We start from the raw sequence: 11,983 nt of genomic DNA on the forward strand, positions 1-11,983 counted from the left end.
CCAAGCTCTGTACTGGTGGTGCCCTGATCCCACAGCTGAATCAACTTTAGGAGACGGTCCTGGCGCTTGCTGGACTTTCTTGGGTGCCCTGAAGCCTTCTTCACAACAGTTGAACCTCTCTCCTTGAAGTTCTTGATGATCCGATAAATGGTTGATTTGGGTGCATTCTTACTGGCAGCATTATCCTTTCCTGTGAAGCACTTTTTGTGCAAAGCAATGATGACGGTACGTGTTTCCTTGCAGGTAACCATGGTTGACAGAGGAAGAACAATGATTCCAAGCACCACCCTCCTTTTGAAGCTTCCAGTCTGTTATTCAAACTCAATCAGCATGACAGAGTGATCGCCAGCCTTGTCCTCGTCAACAATCACACCTGTGTTAATGAGAGAATCCCTGACATGATGTCAGCTGGTCCTTTTGTGGCAGGGCTGAAATGCAGTGGAAATTTGGGGGGGGGGGGATTCCGTTTATTTGCATGGCAAAGAGGGACTTGCAATTATTTGCAATTCATCTGATCACTCTTCATAACATTCTGGAGTACATGAAAATTGCCATCATACAAACTGAGGCAACAGACTTTGGGAAAATTTATATTTGTGTCATTCTCAAATCCTTTGGCCACAACTGTACTACTGCCAAGAGATGAGCTATATGTGTACCTACCATAGGAGTCCCCTCGAAGCCTACCATTGACTATGTACATACCCAGCGTCCGACAGAGCTGCAGGAGTTGTGACCTGTAATTTGTTGGTTATGTTGTCATAGTTGTGTTTAGGGGGCATATGGGGGAGGGAATGTTGTCGCCTCCAGATAGTTGTTTGTCTCCCTGTGTGCTGAGGGTGTCAGGTTATTGTCCAGTTCTGGCATTTACTGTAGGTCGCCACAGACTAGTACATGTCCTTGGGCCTGGAAATTGTTGATCTCCCCCTCTAGGATGGAGAAGCTGTCATCGTTAACATTTGGGGGTTCTATTGGGGGATACAGGTAGCATACCTATATCATTTTTCTCTGTTGAGATCATTTCCTTATTAATTTCTAGCCAGATGTCAAATGTTACTGTTTTGACTCATGTAATAGTGGGTCAGTTCTGCTCTATACCAAATTAGCATACCCCCCTGAGTCTCTTCCCTGTTTCACACCTGGTAGTTTGGTGGATGGGACTACCACTTTTCTGTAACCTAGAGGGCAACCAGTGGGTCCGTCTCCTTTATACCATGTTTCTTGTAGGGTGACAATGTCTGAATTTCCAATTTCTTTGATGAAGTCTGAGTTCCTGCTCTTTAGGCCAAAGGCAGATGACCTCAGACCTTGTATATTCCAGGATGAGATAGTTATAGATTCCACTTACTTTGGCATTGTAAACATATGTTTCCCATGACAATAAAGCCCCTCAAATTGAAATTGAAATTGAATATAAGAGGTGAGAGCGTGAGAAGAGGGTAAAATGGTGTGTCTCACTGCCAATGTGTGAGAGTTGGCTGCTCTGTTTTATTGCAAACATTACATATAAAACTGCCTTCCAGTGTCGCTCTTTTTACAGTTTATAAATTAAGTTTAGATTGTTCTCTGTTCATTCAGCTCCACTCTTGAGGGGCGTTTCATTAAAACATGCATCCAATCCCCTTGATCCCGTTCATAATTAGACCAATCATATGCTTCAATGTGCCGTGGTTCACAGTGCTATGGCCAGGGTTGCCATGTCCGTATTTTACAAATATTTGGCTCCTTTGAAAACGATATCGCAGGTGAAAATGTATTGGTTATGGGGTTTTGGGCTATTTCTAATTTACACCGCGGCCACCATGGAATGTCTCTTAATTATATATATTTCATTGTAACGTGCTGTTGTCTGTAAGACAGTGAGTTCGGCTATTACCTGAGTGACTGAGAGGTGGGGAGGGCAGGAGGGGTGTGTGTTGAGAAAGCACTACAGTTATTGGCTGAGTCAAGTGAGCAGAGGAGAGCGTGCAGCACACGCGCACGTCATGGCAACTTAGTTGCAGGCTATATAGATTGTTTTATGGAAACAACTATTTTCTACCATTTTTTCATAAAACACGCTAGAACTCATGCACATCAAGAAAGAATGGAGACAAAGCACAAGAAAACGACTTTGGGTATTTACAATTACGGCCTGCCAAACACTAACCAGGACGACGCTGGGCCAATTGTACACCGCACTATGGGACTCCCAATCACAGCCGGTTAGGATACAGCCTGGAATCGAACCAGGATCTGTAGTGACACCTTTAGCATTGAGATGCAGTGCCTTAGACCGCTGCACCACTCGGGGGTGGGTTTAAACTACATTCCAATGTTGACTGCGTGGTTATTTGTATGGGTAAACGCACTGAATAAATGTGAAGAATTATACAGTTGCCTCTGTTGGACATCAAGTAGACTATTAATTTCTATGCCATTGTAGGCTACCATTTCATACAATAAATATGTTGAAATGACGGTATTACCAGAGTCATTGCAAATCAATGTGCCACTTGTGTAGCCTACCTGGAGCTTGCAAAGCAATTTAATAAATAGCCTAGTTTATTGTTGTTGTAGCCTTGTGTTATTATGTCATTATTAATGGAAATGTTTAGTTAGTTAAAGTGGAAGTTATCAAAGCTCTATCGTAATTGCAGATCAGTTATTAGAGCGCATTAGATTGACGGTTAAAGTAGTCAGGTTAGGCTTTGTATTTATATATCTTAGTGATAATGCCCGAGAAGCCGGTGTTTGGAGGATATATTGGCATGAGTGTTGTTATCCCCGAGACGAAGTCGTGTTTAAATTAACACTGGCTTTTGACAAGCATGTTCAGTTAATATGCATATGACTGATCTTTAATTCAGTGATTGAAATTATGACCCCCATCCTTAGTTGCCTATTCCAGCAGGCTATTTGGAAACACAAGCACTTACCTCACAATCGCCTCGCTATTCACGTTGAATAAAAAGTTCTGTTAATTTCAACTAAGCAAGCTGCTAAATCGTTCAGTTTACATCTTGCCTACATCTTGTCTAGGCTACTGTAGACTATCTGAAATGAGATGTAGGCCTATCAGGGGCTATGAACTACCTGCCTTTATCTAAAAAAACATGGCAAAATTGAATTACAATCATAAACCCAGTTTTTAGTCTGTACCTGTTGAAATGACAAGTCAATCACGCATATGGGCCATTTATAACGGGTTGTGTAGTCTTAACAAATGACACAATTGCAAGAAAATAGCCTAACATTATTTTTTAAAGTTCGTCCATGTGTTTATCGCTCAGAGATTTCGAGATCCTCTGTCCAACTTTCATCACTCAAACTCTCTTGTCAGATTTATCTATTGTTATGCACATGCAAAAAAAGGATTTATTTACTATTATAAACCTGGTTTAAACCCTGAATGCTGATTGGCTGAAAGCCTTGGTATATCAGCCCATATACCATGAGTATAACAAACAAAAAAATGTTTTACTGTGGTAATTATACTGAACAAAAATATAAACACAACATGCAACAATTTCAACGATTTTACCGAGTTACAGTTCATATGAGGAAATCAGTCAATTTAAATTAATTCATTAGGCCCTAATATATGGATTTCACATGACTTGGCAGGGGCGCAGCCATAGGTGGTTCTGGGAGGGCATAGGCCCACCCACTCGGGAGCCAGGCCCAACCAATCAGAATGAGTATTTCCCCACAAAATGGCTTTACTACAAACAGAAATACTCCTCAATTTCATCAGCTGTCTGGTCTCAGACGATCCCGCAGGTGAAGAAGCCCAATCTGAAGTTCTTGGGCTGGTGTGGTTACACATGGTCTGCGGTGGTGAGGCCGGTTGGACGTACTGCCAAATTCTCTAAAATGACATTGGAGGCGGCTTAAGGTAGAGAAAAATGCTCACTAACAGGGATGTAAATACATTTGTATACAAAATTTGAGAGAAATAAGCTTTTTCTGCACATGGACAATTTCTGGGATCTTTCAGGGTATTTGAAGAGGTTGAAGCACTTCTGACACCATTTTATGATCTTAGTCTGATACTGTATGACAGTACTGCACTGCAGAGCACTAGCAAATGATTCAGCTAAAACATTTTTGTGATCAATTTAGTGTTACCTGAGCCCTGTCCATACACGGGAACAACACTTTACATGTTGCGTTCAGTATATGTTGGTAACCAGCTTAACCAGAAATCTCTCATGCCGTCCCTGCAGGGGGTGCGTCACCTGAGTGGGTTGATTCACTGTTGTGGTCATCCTGTCTGGGTTGCCCCCCCCCCCCTTGGGTTGTGCCGTGGCGGAGATCTTTGTGGGCTATACTCAGCCTTGTCTCAGGATGGTAAGTTGGTGGTTGAAGATCCCTCTAGTGGTGTGCGGGCTGTGCTTTGGCAAAGTGGGTGGGGTTATATCCTTCCTGTTTGGCCCTGTCCGGGGGTGTCCTCGAATGGGGCCACAGTGTCTCCTGAACCCTCCTGTCTCAGCCTCCAGTATTTATGCTGCAGTAGTTTGTGTCGGGGGGCTAGGGTCAGTTTGTTATATCTGGAGTACTTCTCCTGTCCTATTCGGTGTCCTGTGTGAATCTAAGTGTGCGTTCTCTAATTCTCTCCTTCTTTCTTTCTCTCTCTCGGAGGACCTGAGCCCTAGGACCATGCCCCAGGACTACCTGACATGATGGCTCCTCGCTGTCCCCAGTCCACCTGGCCATGCTGCTGCTCCAGTTTCAACTGACCTGAGCCCTAGGACCATGCCCCAGGACTACCTGACATGATGACTCCTTGCTGTCCCCAGTCCACCTGGCCATGCTGCTGCTCCAGTTTCAACTGTTCTGCCTTACTATTATTTGACCATGCTGGTCATTTATGAACATTTGAACATCTTGGCCATGTTCTGTAATAATCTCCACCCGGCACAGCCAGAAGAGGACTGGCCACCCCACATATGCTCTCTCTAATTCTCTCTTTCTTTCTCTCTCTCTCTCGGAGGACCTGAGCCCAAGGACCGTGCCCCAGGACGACCTGACATGATGACTCCTTGCTGTCCCCAGTCCACCTGACTGTGCTGCTGCTCCAGTTTCAACTGTTCTGCCTTGTTATTATTCGACCATGCTGGTCATTTATGAACATTTGAACATCTTGGCCATGTTCTGTTATAATCTCCACCCGGCACAGCCAGAAGAGGACTGGCCACCCCACATAGCCTGGTTCCTCTCTAGGTTTCTTCCTAGGTTTTGGCCTTTCTAGGGAGTTTTTCCTAGCCACCGTGCTTCTACACCTGCATTGCTTGCTGTTTGGGGTTTTAGGCTGGGTTTCTATACAGCACTTTGAGATATCAGCTGATGTACGAAGGGCTATATAAATAACATTTGATTGATTGATTGATAATAGCAATAATAGCATAATAGCAATAATAGCACCCTGGAGTTTGTGGTATATGGCCAATATACCATACCACTGCTAACGGCTATACCCAGGCACTCTGCATTACGTCAAGAATAAGAACAGTCCTTAGCTGTGGTATATTGGCCAATTACCATACACCCTTGTGCCTTATTGCTCAATCATAGTAGTCAAACGTGTTAAATCAACATCCATTGATGGAAAATTACCTGGCGAGTGTAATAAGGGCAAATTGTCTTTGCTCTTGTGACATTTTGAAATTCCTTTATTTTGTCATGTCCTAGCTCACAGTAATTATTAATTTGAGGAAAACCAAGGCAGAGGGACTGTCTCGTTTTGTGTATCCCTCATTATCGTTATGTGTAAATCCAGCTACTTGTAAGACCTTTCTTGACTTCATCTGGAAAAATAAGTCTCACAAACTAAAAAAATATGTCCTTTCTAACAAAAGAGCTGAAGGCGGCCTAGAAGTGTTGGATTTTGTTGACATAAATAACACTTTTAAGATCAACTGGTTGAAAAAATATTTGATCAATATTGATTCAATATGGTATTTCATTCCAAATAATGTGTTTAATAAATTTGGAGGTCTTCAATTTTTACTGAAATGTAATTATATTCCTGAAAGATTACCTGCTAAATTGGCTAGGTTTTACCAAGAAGCTTTAATGGCCTGGAAGATATATATTTTTTTACCTTTATTTAACCAGACAAGTCAGTTAAGAACACATTCTTATTTTCAATGACGGCCTGGGAACAGTGACCCATTGTCTGACCCATTGTCACTGTGAATTTTCAGGAGTAAATCAGATTAGGCTACTGAATATTTTATTGTGCTGCCTCAACAGAAAAAAAAACTTGGGGACAGCCACTGTCTGTCTTTCTGAGTTAAAACTGTCCTTTATGAGCGATGTGGTCGAGAGTGTTTAAAGCCTTCCTGTTAGGTTGTTCTTCTTTTGTTTATATTGTATTATATGAAATAGTTTTTAATTTAATCGAATAAAACGACCGGGAACAAATAATGGCGAATACGTTTCCGCCCGTGCACTTATCATGGACGGTAGTTGAAAGCTTGTTTTGGGGAAGGTGGAAGTGTTAGCTCATATAGCAAGCTAATTCTTTGTTTATTAAAAATAATAACGGTATTTATTACTTAATTATTAGTTCGTTAGACGTGATTTAGCAATTTATAAAGGTTGCCATATGGTGAGTTGGCAGAAATGAGTCGAATCAATGAATTGTGTTTCATACATGTTTTAGTAGCTCGCTAAGCTAACGTTAGCTGTTTCAAAAGCAACCAGCCTCCCATGTTGGGATTCCCTAAGAGCAGGTTCCTACTAGAGGGAGTACAGCTACGACCGGAAATTACTTTTCCGTAGGTTCGTATAATTTACTCAGCAGGTTAGGATAATTAACGTGGCAGATTAGGAGATTTAGGTTAAGGTTAGGAAAAGGCTTGTGTTAGCTAAAATGTTCTCCTATCCTGCAACTAAAAGTCACTTCCGGTCGTACCTGTATCGAAGTGGAATGATTTTAGGGAATCTCGTCTCACATGGCTAGCGAATGTTTAAAATTGTTTTCTGTTCGATATAATTTATTGCATATAAAGGTAGCCCGTGTTGGCAATTTAGTATACTAAATACTAATACTATAATATTTGTAAATATTTGTAAATGACTAAATGATTTGTTCACTACAGATGTTGTCCTCCCATATTGGCAGCTGGGCTGTACAACAGAGGAACGAGAAGGATAACATCCTACGAGTGGAAATAATACTATATTGTTAGTGGACACAATGCTAGCCAGGCATCATGGAACACAGGAGGCCTTTGGCGTTATGGAGAAGACGCCACAAAGCAAGAATTATCAGTGTGTCACATGCTTGAAATGCTTTTCTGCTCCATCCAAACTACAGAGGCACATCCTTTCGCACACAGGACAAAGACCATTTGTGTGTCACCTCTGTGAAAAGGCATTTAGGCAACTAGCACACCTGAAACTCCATATTAACACACACCTTTATCCAAAACATATTGAACGGAAGAGCAATGTAAAGTCTAGCTTGCATCCAAGTGGATATGAAAATGACCCTCCTATAAAGATAGATAACTCAAATGCATGTTTGCAGACAGGCTCTTTGGACACATTTGGTGCAGAGGGCACGTTGGAGGTGGGCATCAGTCCAACTGCACCTGTCGACAGAGTTGAGGAAAAATCTCTCTGTTCCTCTCGCTGCACCGCTGAACTCAATCCCCTACACTCTGCGGTCGAGAGGTTTGAGAAGCAGCACACAAAAGATGAGGCAATGAGGAACCACGATGACTGGAGTGAACCTGAGAAACAGACACTGCATGAGGATAGATCCTCCAGAGATGAAACAGTGGCCAAACGTACAAAAATAATTGAGAATTCAAACTCTCATAAATGCCCTGAGTGCTTTAAGTGCTTCAGCGCCCCGTCCAAATTAAAGAGGCACTGCCTGATTCACACAGGCCAGAAACCATTTCAGTGCTACCTATGCCGGCGTGCTTTTAGGCAGCTGGCCCATCTAAAGGTACACTACAGCATTCACTCTGGGGTCGCCAAGTCGCGGAACTCTTCACTACCACGACAAAGTCTCAAATCTATTTCCCAACCCCAGCGGTCAACCTGGCCAAGGAACTATCCATGTATCATGTGTGGAAGGAGATTTAAACAGAAAAGACATTTGATAGTCCACCAACAAACTCATAAAGTTTCAGAGACTGCTGGTCACCCTCGTAAGTTAAATAATACATGTAAGGCCTACCTTCCCCCTCAAAATAATTGTGCTTCTAAAGTATATTTCCAAAACTCTAAAAGTTCTATAACGTACAACACAGAGCTGAATGGTAAGAGACAACTAGATGTAGTTGGAGGTTTATACAACTTATCGGAAATATTGCATGATGGTGCAAAACATGCATCACAGGAGCACATTGACCTCACTCGCTCCTCAGACAACAGAAACAAGTCGCCTGTGTCTAATCGCACAGACCACACACATACAAGCACGCGTAATGTAAGGGAAAATCAGTGCATGATATGCCTGAAGAAGTTTGACTATCCCTCCAAACTCTCCCGACATCTGTTGGTCCACATGGGCATTAAGCCTTTCGGATGCACCGTCTGTAGTAAGTCCTTCAGGCAGCTCTGCCATCTACAGACTCACATGAAGGCCCACCACATAAAAAGTGACAATTTTTTGAAAAGAGTAGAAGATACACCCGACCAACCAGGGGATATTATATTAAAGAACAAGCCTGTTTCTGCGGTGAAGAGAAATCAAAGTGAACATTTAGACCAAGTTTCTCAACATCGGGAAGCCAGCAGAGGCCTCAATGAAGTTGATTGTTTCCTAAGCCAGTATGTTTTACCTGTCAGACCTACCTTCAGTCATTGCTCCACTGACAGTCTCTCCAACTATGGTGCTCAACAACCTGCATGGAACCCCAGTGAGAAGCTGCTACCTGGACTGGACTCTGCCACAGACAGGAAGTCTTCAGCAGAGACAGTATCTCTCAGACAAGGACATGAGACAGACTACAAGAAGACCAGTGATGTATTTGACAGCACACCGACACACCATTCACTAATAGGCAAATCTAAACAAAGGAGTTGCATCTTACAAAAGAAACCCACAATCCATGGCAGAGGGCGCTATTGTTGCCCAGTTTGTTCAAAGCGCTTTGGTGCTCCATCCAAGCTACAGCGGCATTCCCTGGTTCACACAGGACGAAGGTCCTATCAGTGCCCCACTTGTTCCAAAACATTTAGACAAAAAGCTCATCTGAAGGTGCACCAGTCTGTTCATGAACAAGGGAAAGAGGCTCAACCCTCTATTAGTCATAATGAAGACAGGCAGACCAAGTCTGTATCAAGACTGAAAAGGACCCCATGTTCAAATGGAAAGGACGTAGTCTTCCGTAATAGAAGTGAAAATACTTTATCGAGTGGCAGTGGTCTCTCTGCTGTCCCTCTAGCTCAATTCAACTGCCCCCCAACAAGTGGCGTCGACAGCCAAACACTGCTTCCTGTTGCATCTAGGAAATCAGGGGTGTGCCAGTGCATGGCCTGTCTGAAGAAGTTTGACTATCCTTCTAAACTCTCCCGACATCTATTAGTCCACATGGGCATCAAGCCTTTCAGATGTACCGTCTGTAGTAAGTCCTTCAGACAACTCTGCCATCTACAGTCTCACGCGAAGGTCCACTATAATAAGGCCACACTGCATGGGGATGAGCAACAGAGGAACATCAACTTGGCTCAACTGGACATTATTCCCCTAGAGGATGGGACTGTTTCAGAGGGACACATCTTTGCAGCAGGTCTTCATCAAGATGAACCAGGCCCAAGTCAAGGTTTTGGAAATTACAGACAAAATGGTCATGGTGGTGAATCATACAATCACTTCTGTTTAACAGAAAGCGCAAACCAATCAACAGAAATCAACAGAAAGCATGAACCAACCCCAACCCCTGAACAGTCAGAAGACGTGAAAAGCATGAAGTCCGAGAATAACTGGAATATTGCTGAGGAGAAACATGTGGAAATGTTTCCCTTGCATGAATATTATGGGCAGCAAAACCACCCCCAGCTTCCTAACTGGTTAAGCCCCTATCCATATCACCAAGAAACCACCAAAAACAAACAGGCATATCCTATTGCTAACCAACATGTTCCGTATCTGGAGGATAGACCTAATTCACAATACGGTGCTAAAGAGGAGGGCGGGTTAGAGGGTGGCCTTAGGTCAGAGTTGAATGTTCCATATAAGTCAGAACCTCCCAACGACCTTCACGTCTGTGCAGGCTGTAGTCAGTGTTTTACCACCAAGAGGAAACTGAATCAACACAGGTGTTCTCCGAGACCTTTAGAGAAAGAGAGACGGGCGAGCTCATATCAGTGCGCCATCTGTTTCAAAAGCTTTGAGGCTCCCTCGAAATTGAAAAGACACTATGTTATCCACACAGGCCAGAGGCCATTTCAGTGTACAGTGTGTGGGAAGTCTTTCACCCAGGCAGGTCATTTGAAGACACACCTGCAAATCCACAGGTAAAAGACTTGGGACCGTCATCTACTGTTTAAGGACTAATAACAGATCTCCACACACTCACATGTTACTTTGGCTACTTACCTTGCCATGCTCCTCTAATCTCCAACATGAGCTTTTTGGATTGCAGAACATGTTCATCCTGATGAAAAAGTAAATGTTTTCTTGTGTTTCTTTCCGTGCCTTCTATTATAGATGGCGTTATATGGTTCACTGAGTTTGTACTAATGTAATTATGTGTGGTGTATTAGTTGATGCTGACAATCTGCCTATCGCATCGCATACTGGTATTCACAGTGCCCTCAGAATGTATTCATAACCCTTGACTTATTACAAAATGTGTTGATACAGCCTGAATTCAACATTGATAAAAATACAAATAAATCCGAACCCATGTGATTCAGGCCGCAACACAACTAAATGTGGGAAAAAGTCAAGGGGTGTGAATACTTTCTGAAGGCACTGTATTTGTAAATAACTTATTAATATGTAAGTACAACAGCAATCAGTTCTTCTGTTTCACACACATGAAGTATATACTAATAAAAATGTCTTCAATGCAATACTCTGGCTGGCCATATAATTATGTTGCTATTTGGTTATAGCTGGAAAATATTTAATTTGGCACTGAGGGTAGGCATGGTTTATTCTCAGATGACAGGATCGATGCCATCTGATCACACTTACTCGGCAGGTCATTTCATTATGGTTTCGCAGTACCACTTCTTCACACAAGATGGCATCATGTCTCTGTTTTGGTTAGTTGAGATGCACTTTGAGGAGAGGGAGCATCTGACTTCTGATAAAAGATGTAATGTGGAGACGTGTCAGTGTGGGAATAAACTAGTGTTAACATGGTTTTAATGTGAATTATTGCTGTTTTTTGATCACTTGTAGGATTATCAGTTAGAATGCCATTTTCTGTTTGACATTTTCGATAACACATCTTACTTATTTATAAATGTGTCCTCACTGGAAGCTTTTGAACTGTCTTTAAACCTGATGTAGAGGTTATCTTTAACTGGGTGTCCACGTTGTGACAAGATAAAAAGCTTATTGACCTGTTAGGGATTTGCAGAGTATGGATTAAAGGGATTATTTTTTCTCTTAAAACCATTCAAGATTCAAGCGGTTTCTTTAAGAATTTCACGAGATTTTATGTGATGTGAAGTATATACAGTATTATATTGTATGCAGTTCTACTGTATATGCTAATCAATAATAGCAGTTTTGTCCGAGCTTGTGTAGAAACATCCATATCGCTTGTGGGTGAGTTGTTTGCACTCCCTGCCATCACGCTATGGGGATGTGGGAAGGGATTGGGAGAGGGGTTAATTTAGGTCATTATGGGTATCTAAATTAAAATCTCCCTAAATGAAACATTTTGGTCTTTACTGAGGCACCCGAAAGTAAAATTCCAATTCAAGTAATGGAGGTCAGATATTTTTGGAGTTCCCTGTCCACGTAAAAAATATCTCAAAATACCTCAATATAGGCTCAATTGACCAACGGCAAAAACAA

General features: G+C 42.3%; 1 protein-coding gene across 2 annotated transcripts; it reads left to right on the plus strand.

Moving 5' to 3' along the window:
- Positions 1–6,443: 6,443 nt before the first annotated feature.
- On the plus strand, positions 6,444–11,621 carry LOC118398484 (zinc finger protein 770-like). 2 transcript variants are annotated; one of them, XM_035793863.2, is made up of 2 exons: positions 6,444–6,595; positions 7,089–11,621. In XM_035793863.2, exon 2 carries the CDS (start codon positions 7,187–7,189, stop codon positions 10,466–10,468), a length of 3,282 nt encoding a protein of 1,093 aa, XP_035649756.1. In that variant the 5' UTR covers positions 6,444–6,595; positions 7,089–7,186; the 3' UTR covers positions 10,469–11,621. The 2 variants fall into 2 exon arrangements, with proteins under 2 accessions (XP_035649756.1, XP_035649758.1); XM_035793865.2 differs by having other exon boundaries at positions 6,449–6,531.
- The last annotated feature ends 362 nt before the right edge of the window (positions 11,622–11,983 follow it).

Source organism: Oncorhynchus keta, chromosome 19, assembly GCF_023373465.1.
Source record: "Oncorhynchus keta strain PuntledgeMale-10-30-2019 chromosome 19, Oket_V2, whole genome shotgun sequence".
Lineage (NCBI taxonomy): Eukaryota > Metazoa > Chordata > Actinopteri > Salmoniformes > Salmonidae > Oncorhynchus > Oncorhynchus keta.